The sequence below is a fragment of the Varanus komodoensis genome, unplaced genomic scaffold, assembly GCF_004798865.1.
Source record: "Varanus komodoensis strain SLA01 unplaced genomic scaffold, ASM479886v1 scaffold33, whole genome shotgun sequence".
In the NCBI taxonomy this organism is placed as follows: domain Eukaryota; kingdom Metazoa; phylum Chordata; class Lepidosauria; order Squamata; family Varanidae; genus Varanus; species Varanus komodoensis.
The window spans coordinates 8856613-8872435 of NW_025335817.1; the positions used below are offsets into that span (position 1 = coordinate 8856613).

Genomic DNA, 15823 nt, shown 5'->3' on the forward strand with positions numbered 1-15823 from the left:
GGTGCAGACACCTTTCACCCATACATAAAAAGATGCTGACCCAGCCTAGCAAGGCTGTTGCTAGGTTTACTGAGATCATGTGTGTGCACTACACAGGGGAAACTAGGCTGAATGATGATGAAAATGATCATCATTTTCTAGTTTTGTGGATGCATTTGTGAATGTTTCAAGATTAAATCAAAACTTCCCACAACGCATGCCTGTTAGCCATCCATGTCCTAAGGGAAGAGGAGGACTGAGATTGGTAGCCTGCAGTTGCAGTGATAGATTTTTCAACCTCAGTGTATCCCCCATGCCTGTACAGAAGGAGAATTCCATTTCCCTCTTAGTTGCAGAGGTAAGAAAGATAAATAAGTCTGCTTAGGAGACCTGATCCTTTGAAGCGAAGTACAGCAAATTCTTTTGCTGGGTCTCCATAATTTATTCTGGCTGCATTTGTTCTGTTCAGCAGGCAGATTGTTCGGAGGGCAGAGAGAATGCAGGCGGCCCCTTAAGATTACAGGGGTGAAGACTTATTAAAGACCAGAAAGGGGCAGGCATGTTCTGATATAAGGCCAGAGGGTATTGGGACTCCTGCTGTGATGTAAAAGAAGTTGAAGCTGAGCCCTGGAGAAAACTCGCCAAGAGAAGAGTTTGGCTCCTTGTTCATTTCTGAGCACTCGGAGTTTATTGAGACATTGCATTCTTGCCAGGGAGGTGGGTCAAATGCTTCAAACCTAGTTTTAAGGAACAATCAACTTTACTGAGGGCCTGATCCCCTCCCAATCATTGTGCAAAATGGCCATTGTAGACTCCCCCCCCCTCCTTCTTGATGTGCTTTGGATCAAAGCTGCACTTACACGGTTTTCTCATCATTCCATTTCAGTGGGATTTTGGAGATGGAAGCTTGCCGAAGCCTCTCATTTTATTATTTGGGTGTAAAGGTGTGACTCTATGACACACACAAGCATTTCGGTGCCTGAGCTTGTATATTAGATTCATTGTTTTTGTCACTGACTAGTTGCAGTGCATCGTCTAAAACACACAGAGATACCCCTTTTTTCAGTTGCTCTTGTAGCATATGGACATTGTTTAATAAAATGGTCCCCAAGGTGAGAAGGAATAGGAAAACATGGTCTCTCTTAGAGATACCGTATCAGTGCAGGCGGGTAGAATATTTGAAACTCTGGAGGAAGTCTTGCCAGGAGCGTTGAGTGGGGGGCAAGAAGCAGGGCCCCCTGGCATTGCTACGAAGCTGAACCGGAGCTCACACAGTGCCGATTTCTCTTCTGCACGTGGGGCAGCTTCTGGAAATTGCACTTGCTCAGTGACCTTGCATTCTAAATCTCTGAAATTTAGATCAGAGATTTCATTTAAATGGGGGTGGACGATGTGAGACATGCCCATGTATCCATGGGCCATTTTTGTGGCTCCGGTCACCCCAACACGCGCACTGATGATTTCTGCTGCTTCAATTTCCTGGTGCAGTAGCAAAAAGCAACCCAATTTCTTCTGTGTTAATGTCAACAAGCCACTATTTGCTTCTGATACCCAGCAGTGTGAAAGCAAAACATTAGGTCACTTGAACAGAAGGGGGGGTGGTGGGGAGGCTGCCGCTTTCTCACTTGCTCAAGCACCTCGCCCGGGAGGCTGATGCTAGCCTCTGGCTTATGATCATTCAGCTCTTACGGGTCCAAGGATTCCCCCCTCTCATAAGGAAAGTGTAACCTCTTGGACCCAGCCAGGTTTTTCCGCTCTCCGTGGTGCGATCAGTCATGAAGGGCAGGGGCCATGCAAACGGGGCTGGTCCGACTTACTCAAATGCCTCGTCCAAAGCCTGAGGCTGTCCTGATGCAGCGCTTAATCAAAGAAAGTGCTAAGCTGCAGACTGACTTAGTCTTACAGCTTCTAGTATTCTTCACCCAGCTTGTCCGTAAGACTTTCTGTCCTGTGTAAAGGTGCGTAGGATTTTGCCTTTATTTGATTAATTCGGGGATGCGATGGGATCATAATAGGTGATACCTGAAGTTAAGGTAAAGTGTAGTTGTATGGTGGGCACTGCTTTGGTTTTGATGCTGTACTGAAATAGGAGCTGCGAAAGATAATTAACAGTGAGTGGTTGCTTTGGATTATTGCTTTCTAGGGGACGCACCCTCCCCTCCCACACACACAGACACTTCTTATAGCATCTCAAAAGGGCATGTGAACTGAAACAGATATTACAGTCACATGTAGAGTCAGACTAGTTTCACAAAGGTTTACAAGCCACGGCAGTTAAGTATACTCAGTCCTCATTTTTCTTTTGTTTTCCCTAAATTATTTTTCTACTCCTGCAAGCCTGAGGCTTCCCACAAGATGCTGATACTGACATGGCCATTTCTCTCTTCCCTGCTTTTCAAGCCGATCAGGGCAAAGGCTTTCTAACAAAAAATCATGTTTTTATGTATGTTAGAGCTGACCTGCTTGGCAGGTGCTGTAGAACAAAAGAAGAGCATGCAGAAGTCAACCAACGAAACACACAGAGTTGGTGCCCCGGCCATTAGGGCGATGGGGCTTAATGATAAGACGTGGGTGCCAGACTGCATACCCCTCCTCCTTTCCAAACTGAGGAGGGTAAGCCACACCTCCTCCTTCGTGGTCTCTGTGCATCTTACACGTGCGCATTGCCACACAGAGCAACTCCTGGGTCAGAGAGAAACTTCCAAAACTAAACGTCACAGAGTGGGTGGGAGACCCCCACCCCTTCCAGGGCCTTGGATACTTTTCTTCCTGACTGCACACCACGCTGCATCACCTGATTCGTTTGAGCTTCGTCACTTACCTCTCATCCTTTGTTTCCTTCTGTGTCCTTCCCTTCCTCATTTCTCCTATTAAAAAACAAACACCAAGCATACCACGCAGGGTATTTGGGGGGGCCTGGGTGGCGGTCGACCTCACACCCTCTGTTCAGTCACCTGGAGGCACCGCGGTCTACAAGACAACTGAGGAAGTGGGGGAAGCTCCCCCTTACCCACAGCCCCAGAAGACAGGTGGCTCCCACCCACTCCATGCTGTTTAGCTTTGGAAGTTTCTTTCTGATCCAAGCCTTGCACTGTGTGACAAAGCTCACATGTGTGAATGCACAGATGACCACTCGAACGAGTTACAGGTAAGCAACCTGACTTCCGAGGTGGGTTCCCTGTTTCAGGACCAATTGCTTGGAAAGTCTGAGGGTTTTCCTTCAGCCTGACCCTGTATTCTTGGGTTCATGATGTTAGGTTCTTCTCATATCAGCCTGCTCACTAAACTTTCCTACAAAACTTTGAAACTGGCTGATTCTCAGTGATTCCCTAGCTTATCTGTAGGCTCATTGCTTGGCCTTGGTGTGTCAGCTGTGGATTCTGGTCTTTGCCTGAATCAGAATCTGTATCCACTGGTTTTGAAAGCTCTTTTGTAGGAGGAATGGGCCCAATCCTTGGAGTTACTCCCTTTTTCTTTCTTAGGACAGTCCTGTAGGCAAACAGGGCCACTAACTCAGCCCAAAAACCAAGAGACATGTTGAGCAGTGACTGTTTTGCAGAAATCATGAGTTTCAACTCTCTAAAAGAAGCAGCTCTGAACATAGGAAGCAAACTGTCAGCATAACACTTGTTAAAACAGGCAAAGGCATCAGAAAGACATCAAGCAAAAACATGCACAAATCTCACCTTTCTGGGAAAATGATCAAACATTTGACTGATGATGTTCAAAGAGAAAGTGTAGTAAGCTGGAAAACTTGCCATGCTCCAGGGAATGTGGAATATCTTAGGTGTTTTATATATGGAACTCCTATTAGCATAAATATCAGTTCTGTCTCCTGAAAAGCTTTAGGGTTGAACTCCATCTTCCCCCCTTTTTTCAGGTCCTTTTGTCTCTTGCCTCTGTTTTTACTGATGGGCAAAACATGATGTGAAAAAATTTTGTTTCAGATGCTGACAAGAACAGCATGGACCCTTGCAAAATTATGCCTGTAGTTTTGGAACTGATTTCAGTGCTTTTGTACAGGTTTAATGCATGGCAGATATTTGGCAATGGAGCATGAAGGGATATGAACAGGATTCTCATTTGCCCGTAGCACAGATGCGGGCATTGTTCGCATCCCTTCACGTTCCTGTCAGGTATCCCCTATCCTGTGGATAAATGAGGGCACTGTTCACATTCCTTCATGCCCCTGATCTATTTCAATATCCAGAGCTTTAAATCCTCTTCAGATTCCAGGGAAGTGCATGATAGGCTGTGAGCAGCTGATGCAGGGGAATATCTGAGCCCCCCTGTTTAGCAGATGCTTGGGTGCAGTTGCTCAGCTGAGCTGCTCCAAACCCCTGCAGATAGAGCGCAGAGGTGGCCCTCTGTCTTTCTTTCATACTTCCTCTTGCCACACCTCTGGGCCTCTTGCAAAGGCTGGAGACCTGGAAGCAAAGTGGGAGAGAGCCACTGGCATTCGTGCTTCTGCTCCACTTACTTTTCTGAAGGAAGTTTTAAGTGTAAGGCAGAAAATACAGAAGCAAGACACTGAGTAAGATGGGTCATAGGGAGAAACCCAAGTTCAAATTCCTGCTTTAAAAAACAAAACAAAAGCTATTCAATAACATTAACTATTTTAAAAAATATAAGGCATATAATAATCCAACCAGACTCAGACAGAACTGTAAATTAAATCTAGCATTTTATACAATTTTATAACTAAATTCTACTGTTAACTGGCACTTATATTTCTTTGTTTATTGCAAAGACTTACTTTCAAACATTCTGTTGAGTTTTTTCTTTCAGTTCCAATGCTGAAAGTATGTATCCCAACACTTTAATGAGCTTTTGAAAAAATTGAAGTTTTTGCTTGAAAATATCTGCTAGAGATCAAGTTTCTTCCCTCTTCCAGCATTTGGCCACCCATGTCCCAGCAGAAGGAAATATATTTCCTTTCATCTGGGGGCAAGTTGATATCTCAGCCTAACTTCCACTTCTCAGGGCAGACAATTACGTGTCTCTGAAATGCATGAAATGATGGCGCTCATGCAGGGGCTTCTAGGAACCCAGTAATGAAAGAAGTGCCACAGATACCTCACATAATCTGTTGAATTTCATACCATGTTCCAGGGATATCCATATATCCACAGAAGCCCAAGAATCCTAGAATTGGGTCTGAGTGGTAAGAAGGCCACTTTGTAGATGACACCAAATTATTATTCAAGGTAGTAAACCACAAAGATTTCAAAGTGCTCCAAATATATATCTCCAAACTAGACAGAAAATGTCAAGTGCAACTCAGTGTAAGTGTAAACTGAGACACACTGGGGCAGAACCCCCTAAGCACATACATACTGGAAGTATTAGCAGCAATTGTGGGGGAAAGGCCAGTTCAATGTTAGAGTGCCTATGGAAAGAAATTTAAAGATACCCTGCCAGTATGATAATGCATTTGTACAGCTCTGTGGAGTAGCTGCAGTTGAAATATAGTGTGTAGTTTTGATCAACTCAAAAAGGATAAGATAGAGATGAAAGTAGTGAAGAGGAGAGACAGAGAACTGGGCATGTTCAACCTTGAGAAGAGAAGACCGAGTGCAAACATTGTATCCCTCTATAAGTACCTCAAAGGCTGTCACAAAGAGGAAGGCCAAGATCTCTTCTTACTGATGCCAGAGTGTAGGACATGGAATAATTAAGTCAAGTTGCAACAACCCAGATTCAGGCTGGACATCAGGAAAAGCTTCCTCACTGTCAGAGCAATACGACAGTGGAACCAGCTACCTAGAGAGGAGGTGGGCTCCCCCACACTGGAGACATTCAGAAAGAAACTGGACAGCCACCTGAATGGGATGGTGTGAACTGATGTCCTGCAAAAGTAGGGGCTTGTACTCAATAGCCTTCATGGCCCCTTCCAAATCTACTATTCTAAGAAAAAGGACAACCATAGCAATAAAAGGACGACTCTCTTATGAGGAATGGACACAATGCTTGCAAAATTTTAATTTAGGAGAAAAATTTGAGTAAGCAGGGATATGACGGAGGTGTGTAAAATTATGCATGGTGTGGGGAAAGTAGAGGAGGAGAAATTTCTCTGGTTGTCTTATAACTCTAGAACCCATGCTCCTCAAGTGCAGCTGAAGGGTGGTAAATGCAGGATGGATCAAAGGATGGTCTTCCTTACACGATGCATAGCTAAATTATGCGGTTTGCAAGCAGAAGAAGGCCACCAGAATGAATGGCTTTGAATGAGACTTAAGGCAGATTCATGGGTACTGGATACAAATGGGTACTAATCATGATGGATCACTATGTATGAGTGTGGAAGCTGGACAGTAAAGAAAGCTGAAAGGAACAAAAATGGTGTATTTGAAAAATGATGCTGGAGAAGAAAAATCACAAATATTCTGCACTGACAGAAAGATGAATGAGTGGGTTCTAGATCAAATGAAACCAGAACTTGTCCTGGAAGCAAAAATGATGAAATATGCCATCAAGTCATTTGTAACTTATGGCAGCCCTATGGATGAATGCCCTTCAAAATGTCAGGTTTTTGGCAACCCTGCCCAGCTCTTGTTAACATAAGCCTGTGGCTTCCTTTATGGACTTGATCCATCTCATATTTGGTCTTCCTCCTCCGCTTCTGCCTTTGACTGTCCCTTGCGTGATTGTCTTCTCCAGTGAGTCTTGCTGCCTCATGATGTGCCTGATGCAGGACAGCCTCCATCGTGTTATTTTTCCTTCCAGGACTGTCATGACGAACACCTGTATTTCAAAACGTGCCGCTACACCACACACTGCAATTTACCTAAGAACAGATTAGCCCTCCTGGGTCCAATAATGAGCCAGATGCAGAATGCTGCAATTGGCAGTTAAAAGTGGGTCATGGACGGAGAAATGTCAGTGGCTGCTGGCTTTCAGTAGTTCCGTGTTGACAAGCAGTGCGCTTTTTAGGAAGTTAGTAAGTCTCCCTCTTTTATACAGGAAAACATGTGAAATTGTTTCAAGCAGCTATTCTAAAGTCAATTCATTTTCTTAAAGGTTCCAGGAGAAGCCTCTGGATTTTTGCCTCAAGTCATTCAAGCGTTTGGGACAGACTGTTGATGCCCCAGTAAGAACAATAAGGGCTGTAATAATGTTACATTCTGCCGTGGGCAGAAAATCCTGCTTACATCGCTGTGGTCCCATCTGAGCCCCTTTCGCAGCATTTTGAACATTTTGTTTGGAAGATATCACTTTTGATCAGAATAAACTACAAACTCTGCTATTTCTTTCTGTTGAATGATGTGGCACCAGACTAAGTTGGATTTTATCTATCTAATGAACCATAAGTCCTTTTTTATTTCCTGGGATCTGTCTTGCTGCTTTCAAAATTTAACATTTTAATTTCCCCCCCATGCTTTGGAATTTAGTAACGTTTAACTCTTTAGAGCTACGGCACATTTTCAAAAAAGATATCACTATTTATGACTTAAGACATGCTGTTTGCCCTGGCATCTTAAGGAAAGGAGGTTGCTTAATTCTGAAGCAGATAGTTGATAGTATGAAACACTTGCCCCAACCATTCCCTAGTGCAGGGATGGGGAATATGTGGCTCTCTAGATGTTGAGCTACAACTCCCATATCTCTCATCCTTGACTGCTGGCTGGGGCCAATGGGATTTGCAGTCTAGTGGCATCTAGATGGTCCTGTATCTCCATTCCTGCCCCAACACATATATTAAAGCACACGTGGTAAGCGGGGAGAGGTGATAACAAAGGGGAAAGGCCAACTACCCTTGGTCACATTTCCTTGAAATCATTCCCAGTGCCTGCATCGTGGCTAATTCTGTTCAGCGGCATTTGCTTCAAAGTAGAGACAAGATGTATGAGTCCAGGAGAAGGAGCAAAACAGCATTCCACTTTGTAAGTTACTCTCCTCTTGCAGTTGCTTCCACATGTCCAGGAGTTGTTCAACACCAGGGGTGGGCAGAAAGTAGATCTCCAGATGCTTTGGACATCAACTCCCAGCATTCCTGTCCATTGGCCATATTGGCAGGGGACTTCTGGGAGTTGAAGTCCAAAACTTCCGGTAATGTATGTTCTGCTCTCCTCTGATCTGCATATTAATAGTATGGATGCTGTTAGGAGCAGGATTGGGACATCAAACCAGTTCCTGTTGGACTTTGAGCCGTGTTTTGTCTTTATGTTCTGATCCAGTTCAGGCAGTCGTACAGATGCCGTAAAACCTGCTTTGTCTTTGTTTCACAGATGGTTAGGCACCTTTTCTCCCGCTGTCCAATAAGTGATGGAATCAGATTTTACAGAAACTCATTTGTGCACATTTGCACAAGTTCAATGTTGCACTAATTTGGCATTGCATGAATTCACACCCCCACAAAATGTGCCAAACCCCCTCACCACCTTAACCTTGCTCTTCTGGAATTCCGGTTTGCCAGTGTCTTCTGAGAGTGTGGTGCCTAAAACGAGATACAGTGCTCCAGATACAGTCTGACTAGTATAAAAAGGAGTGGAACTGTTACTGTTCATGGCTCACTGTGTTCTAGACACATGTGTTACTGCAGGAAATGAGAGGCACATTCAAGTGCTTCCATGCTGATGAATAAGGCAGGGACAGGCGGAAGGTAGGTTTCCAGCAATATGCAAAAAGCTGAGAGTTGAATCTCAAAACATCTGGAGATCTGCCTTCTGCTGACCCTGAAGTTAGGGATTCATTGACTGTTGCTCCCATTTGTCATGAAAGCTGGAGACAAGCAGAAGTCTGGAGCTGAAGATGGTATGAGGATATTGTAAAGTGTTCAGTAACAGAGCTAGAAAATTTGCAAGAACGGGCAGTGCAAGTTATCAGAAGTTTGGAGAACCCACCATAGGAGAAAGCATTTGGGGCTTTTGAATTTAGATGATGGATGGCAGGAGAAGGCACCTGATAGTTGTCTATAGAATTATGCCTAGTGTGGAGAAACTGGATAGATGTTTGCACTTATCAGAAGTTATTAGTCATGATGGCCAAATGGGACTTCCCTGTCACAGCTGGTAGGCTGCTGGATGGCACCCAACAGGAGACTGCGTGCTTCCCCCAGCCTCTAATGTCGTTACGCTGTAGCATTGCGAGAGTGGAGCTGCAGAAAAAGGTTCAGTTGGAAAGCAAGCTAAAGCGGTTCTTCCAAACCTCTGCCATAACTTGCCGTGGAAATCTGTGGGTTAACTGCCACCATGCTACCAAATGTTGGTGCTGTTCCACTGGCAGGAATGTAGTCGGGTGGGGGGGGGCGGTGGAGATGCCCAGGTTTATCCAAGCCTAGACTAATGGACTCTTGTTCTGATCCAGCAGGGCTCTGAATAGAAATAGGCTAAATATCTGGAAATTATAGCATACAGGAGTTGGTTGTAGCAGGCTCCCTCTAAAATGTCATAGGAATTTAGTAGTGCTTGCTTTCTTTTTTTTAAACAGCCCAGGTCTTACTGGTTTAATAGAATTGTGTGGCTTAACAACCCCCTGTGCACTGGTGTGTAAAAATATAAGGGTTTTTGTTTCAGTCAGTGTATGGATTGTACACTTGACAATTGGAGACCTTTTAAATCTACAGACTTGGTGGCAGACTGTGGTTCACGCTGGGTCCCTGTTGTGCTTATTAATGTCTTTGCATGAAGAACGGCCAAAGCGTTCCTTGGAAGCAGCCTCCGAGCTTCGCGAACAACTTGAGAGCAGCCATGGTGGAAGTGGCCCGTGGCTCATTGCGTCTTTGTCCAGCAGTGGCGATCTAGAGGCACTTGGGCATTTGGTCCTAGGGCAGGAATGAGCGGCCCGCTTTGTTGTCGGTTCCCGGTGCTCGGCGCGCTTCCGCTGGCCCCGCACGCCCCGCTGGCCTGGTGCTTCGCATAGCCACTGGTAGACCACTCCTCCTCCGTTAATTTTGCCAAATATCCCTTGAAGCCACCCAGGCCACGGGCTGGCTCACCACATCTTGTGGCAGCAAATTCCGTAATTTAATTTGGTGTTGCATGTAGGGACAAGCTGAAATGTCTCAGATTTTTTTCTGATTCACATCATCCCGAAAAGAGCATCTTTTCAATGAATAGTCACCTGATATTCTCTGCACTTAGGGTGGGGAGTTGCCGCCACCCCACACACACACATGCTGCAGAATCATTGGCAGAAAGCGTGATCTACAGACAGATGCTATGGTTTTTATCCAATGTTCTACTATGCTTGTGTATTTATGGTTTTAAGTTTTGTTTTGTGAACCTCCCAGAGAGCTTTGGTTAATGGATGACATAGAAATGCAATAAATAAATGAAGAAAGCCCCTACTGTTTCCAGCAGTGATTCGCTCCTTTGGCAGTTTCCTCACTCTGCCTAATGGTAGGGGCAACCTGGCTCTTGGCTAAACTAGAGGCGGTGTGGGTAGAAATTATGTTTCTGTTAAACGTGGTCTTTGAACATAATTGCAGCTGTGATTAGAGCATGTGAGAGTGTTTAGCCCTTCCTACTTTAACCCACTTTTTAAAATTAGCCCATATTTTCCACCTGGAAATTGCATTCCTACCCACAGGAGAAACATTCTCCCTCTGTGGAGAAAAGCAGTAGGGTCTGAGGAATATTGCAAAACTTTCTGGAGAAGGGTTAGACTGCCTTTTCCTCCATCACTACTTATAATTGTAGTTAATTATATTTTAAAGTTCAGGAGATTCTTTGCACGTCCCCAGTTTTCCATGCCATGCCGCTCAATGAGAAAAAGGTCAAAGAGCACTGCTTTCTGGAATCAAAGGATCACCGGATCCCAAGACTAGATGCTCTGGGCATGCCAGTGAGCAGAGCACTAGTAGCAGAGTGATGTTGCGCTCACAGACCCGGTTCACACACAACTGCAGTTTCTGGGCTGTTTAACCTAGAAGTAGTCTTGGCTGAGCAGGAGTGAGCAAGCACGCTGCACCCATATGTTCATCGCTTTGGCTCTGAATCTCCTAGCTCAATCAACCCTGGGTGGTGGTGGTTATAAAATCAAAGCCAAGGAAGCCTGGGTTGTTCAGGGGTTAAACAACCTAGAGATAACTCAACCATTCCCCATGGTTTGTTTTTGGACTGACTTTGCCTTCTTGGACCCCTAACCTGCCCCTCCTGCCAGAGTTCCTGGGTTCAGATGTCAAAGTAGTTCATGGGTTATTTGGGTAAGCTCACTGAACTCAAGAACTGGCTGTGATGTGCGAGCCTGCCCAAGTCCTGCTTGTGGGCTTTCCATTGGCATCTCGGTGGTCTCTGTGCACACAGAATGTTGGACTAGGTAGGTGCTTGGTCTGGTCCAGCATAGCTGCTCTCTTACAGGGGCCTCTTCCCCACACGTCCAGTGCTCCTAAGCTCTCTGGCTTGGTGTCAGCACCCAGTAGCTGCCTGGGGCACATGCTGAAGACCCCGAAGGCCACCTCAGCTCCTGTGGGGTTTGTGAGGGCCTGCACGGAGCCAGTGCTGCTTTCACTTCTAATGCCTCTGGAATTTGGAAACATGGACCATGATCCAGTAATTTAGCTTGCTCAGATCCCATTGAAGCTCACATATTGTTCATGGACACTTGATTTCTCACTTCCAGTGATTTATTGGATTAAATCAGGCTGATTTAATGGAGCAAGAGCAGATGTGGCAGTTCAGAACGGTGTTTGGATCCCTTTTAGCAAGGGTGTGTGTGTTAAGGAAACTGGGCAGGGACAGAAGAAAAGAGGTGCTCATAGTAGAGAGAATAATAGCTGTCTGCTGAGAGATGTATTGTAAGGATTACTGAGATAAGTGTGTGACGCACATGGCACACTGGAACAGTGCTCTTTAATGGCCAAGAAGTAGTCATATTTGTGCGTATAAATGGCGCGAGGCATGGACATCAGCAGCACTGCCACCTCTGCATGAACCTGTTCATTGTGCTCCAAAACCAGGGGGTGGGGCCTTCTTGGCAGCAGTACCTTCGTGGGAACTCTGCTTGAGAATGATTTGGACGGATTTGAAGCAGGCAGGCAAGACTTTCCACCAGGATTTTTAATCCAGTTTAACAACCTGCTCCCTTTGCAAGTGATTGCATTTATTTTCCTTGTTTTTATAGCTATGTGGCTGCTTCTGTTTTATTAGCATGGTGTTTTTATTGTTGCAAACCACTTTTGAAGGTTGGAATAGGAGAGAGCCAGTGTGGTGTAACAATTAGAATGTGGAACTGGGGCTCGGGAGGTCCAGTGCTCCTCCCCACTCAGCCAGGAGGGCACCAGCCACTGACTTTCTGCAGAGCGTTGGGTCGCCTTGGGCCAGTCACTGACTCTCAACCTAAACTACATCATGGGGCTGTTGTGAAGATAAATTGGAGACAGGTAGGCTTGGATTCCTTGCAAAGGGAAAAAGGTATAGACATCCGTGTGTGTGTGTGAGAGAGAGAAAGAGAGAGAGAGAGAGTTTCTGTAAACAATGCATAGGGTTTGGAAAGGGGGAGAGGTTGCTGTGTCCATGATACTCCTGAGTCCTGAGTCATTCTTTAAAAATGGTAATAGTGAGCATACATAACAAGGTGTGGGCATTTTGAAGGACTTTCCCCTTTCCTAACTTGCGCTTCTCTAGATTGCAATAATTTAGGATTTAGTGTTAGGGGGTTGATTTGTTTCTTGCAAATCCTGCTGCTTATTAAAGTCATGACCTGCTGCAGGAAATGAAGTGTGGGCAACTCCAACAGAGCCGCTGCGGTGCGCTTGAGCAATGGAGGTTCTGTGTGGCGCAACCTTTAAACCTGTTCAATTAGGAAACAAAACCAGGACAACAAGACATAAATTCAATGGCTAATGTACTACATTAGTTAATAGAAAATAATTGTCCAATAGCTGGATGGATTTACAAGTCCATATGTAGCTTAATGGTAGCATAGTTCAGAAAGCAGACCCGGGCTTAAGTGCTTAGTAACATGTGCTTGTGTGTTTTAAAAAGGTAAAAAATGTTTTCTGAACTGCACTCAGTGAAGGTTCATTTAAAAAAAAAAAGTGTAGTTATGAAATGCGGTAATTCCCTTGTAAGATGTAATTTCTGAAATGGTGCCTTTAATTTTCCTAGGAGAGGAAACCATGATTGCTGTTCCACATGGGAGTCACAGTGCAAGAATTTCTGTGAAGGGACCAGCACACCTTGGTATGAACACCTTTATGCACTTTTAACAGAGGGACTGGGGCAAGAAAACGTTTAGTCTAATGCTTCCAAGTCTTTGGGAATGTGGTGTACATGGAGATCAGAATCCTTTGTCTGTGCCTGATTAGCAAAACTTAATTTAGGCAAGAGCTAGAATGTTACAAGAAATGTGCTTTTTGCCGCTGAAAACCATATCCCGGCATCTTCTCCACTTCTCTTGCATAGTAACACCCAGTGCTTTTTTTGTAAGAAAAAGGGTGCCGGAACTCATGAAATTATTTACCTTTCTCACGTAGTCAGTCACTGTACACACACCCACACACGTCAGTTGTGTAACGAAACATAACAGTCGCCACCCGCAGTAAGCACTCAGCACGCGACCACACGACCCATCGCCAGCCGAGCAGCGCCATCGCAACCAGCATGGACGAAGTACGCATGCGCCGGATTCGACACACAAGCAGCCCACATGCACCGTTTTAATGATTTTGCCACCGACCTGCTATGCTCGACAGGGCGATTCGAATCCATGTGGACCAAACATCAAAGTTTCAAAAGTTACTTTTAAAACTTGAAAAATCTGTCGAAAAAAGGTGCCGGAACTCTGTTCCGGTGCGTTTTATGACAAAAAAAGCACTAGTAACACCAAGCAGGACAACGCAGGTACAACGCATGTCCCCGGCTGCCATTGGTCAGGGATGCTTCAAGCTGGACTCCCGCAATGCTCACAGGGCTGGATGCGATGGCCTTCATGGCCTCTTCCGGCTTTAGGATTCTCTGCATGAGAGAATCAGTGGGGTAAAATCATTGTGGAGAACCAGGTTCAAATCGCCACCTAGCTGGCTGATCTTGGGCTTGTCACTATCCCTCAACCGAGCTGTTTCACAGAATTGTTGTGAGTATAAAATGGAAATGGGAGGTTACACTGTGCTCCTTGCAAGGAAGGACATTAAAAGCCGCGCCCCTCTGTAAACGGGCCAGTGTTGCCACCTGGTGTCCCCCACAAAGGACCTCCCATGTAGGGCTGTGTGAGGAATCTATCTGGGAGTGGGAATCCATTGGATTCCCTGGCCGTGGCTCTCGGGACTGCATCTGCTTTGTCATGGCCATGAGTCTGTTCCTGGTGAGCACCCACTGTTGGCATGGCACTCCAGGGAGCAAGCCCCACATGACTGCGTGAAAGGCACCCCCTTCCGCATCACACGCAGCACCCTTCGTTTGTGCCCTGACACAGAAGGAGGTTACCAGTAGCACAGCCTTCCTCCTGAGAGCAAGTAGTACCTCTGGGCTCAGTTGGCTTTCTAAGACTAGGCTGGGTACAAGGGAAAATCTGTGCATGCCAGAAGGATGGATTCTGCTCAGCTTTGTCACAGTTCTCAGACACTAGACGTTTGTTTGTTTGCATTTATATACCACCCATGTAACCCAGAGGACTCTCTGGGTGGTTTACAAACATTAAAACCTACCAATCCTAAACAAATAAATAAATTGGCTATACCACGTCAGTATAAAATAACATAGTTATAAATGAAATAAATATAGCATTAAAATTAACTAACTTTAAAATACTGGTTAAATAAAAAGGTCTTGACCTGGCGCCGAAAAGCATATAATGACGCACCAGGCAGACCTCTCTAGGGAGCGCATTCCATAGTCTGGGTGCCACCGCAGAGAAGGCCCTCCTCCGGGTTCTCTGTCTCCTGACCTCTTTCAAAGAGGGTTCCCAGAGGAGGGCCTCTGCTGCTGATCTTAGTGGGCAGGAGGGCATATAGGGAAAAAGGCGCTCCTTTAGGTATCCTGGTCCCAAGCTGTTTGAAAGAAGGAAGGCAAAACGGGGTAGGGAGAAAAGCAGGCAAGCAGAGAGAGATGAATTGTAGGCAATGGAAAGAGCTGTGTGCTTGCAATTTACTCAGGGCTTGGGGTGCTCCTTTTGTGGAGAAACACCCAGGGAAGCGTTGGAATTGCAGGCTGCTTCTGTGGCTTCCATATCTGTACATTTTTATTCACTTGGTTTTCATGCGCTGTCAGATGGGGTGGCTCTTACTGCCACGAACCCTTCAGTGGAGATTTGAACTGGTTTTGTGTGGGGTGGTAGTTAAAGTGAAGGGGGAGGGGTGTTAGAAAACATGATAGGCTTTCCAGAAGCTGTTTCGATAAGGGCTTTAGAATCCAAAATAAGCCAGAGCATTCTGAAAATAATCCTCCTGCTGTAGAAGCAACAAAACCAGAAGCTAATATTTTTACAAGTGGCTTATGCTAGATAACCAAGTTCATGAACTTGCATCGGGGTCTAGCTGGAAGTGAACTGGAGTTGGTGGGGGGTGCACGAGAGAGAGATGGAAGCTTGCATTTAAAACTTTCAGCCATACATTTGAATTCTGGTTTATACTTTATGGGTATGAAGAAGAAAACACATGGTTTACCATTTGAGAGGATGAAAATAGGTGAGTTTCCTATCCAGGGCTCATGTTCCCTATTTGGGAATTGTCTGAAGGGAAAAGCTCATGAATTGCAGCAGGTAGGTTTTTTGGCTCAGGTAGTTTTCCCTGTGTCCACCAACTTCCAAACACAGGACATCTCAGGCAAGCACCAGTTTCGTGCTTAAAGCAGGACTGAATATGTCAACACTGCCTCTTTTCGTGCAACTGGGAACCATCACTTTGGCAGAGTGGCTGCCTTATATTCATGGACCTCAGCTGTGCGTTCCCACACTCAAGCCTTCT

The 15823-nt window shown here is 45.4% G+C and overlaps 1 protein-coding gene across 7 annotated transcripts in view; it reads left to right on the top strand.

The window, feature by feature from the left end:
• The window catches only part of ADAMTSL3 (ADAMTS like 3), a 245472-nt gene that overhangs the window by 130417 nt on the left and 99232 nt on the right, over positions 1-15823 (top strand). For all 7 annotated transcript variants that reach the window (XR_006415544.1, XM_044438722.1, XM_044438720.1 and 4 more), the window contains one exon: positions 13029-13103. Coding sequence is in view for 6 of the 7 variants with exons in the window: in XM_044438722.1 (XP_044294657.1) it covers positions 13029-13103 (75 nt within the window). In the remaining variant the exon portion in view is untranslated. The remainder of the gene's footprint in view (positions 1-13028; positions 13104-15823) is intronic.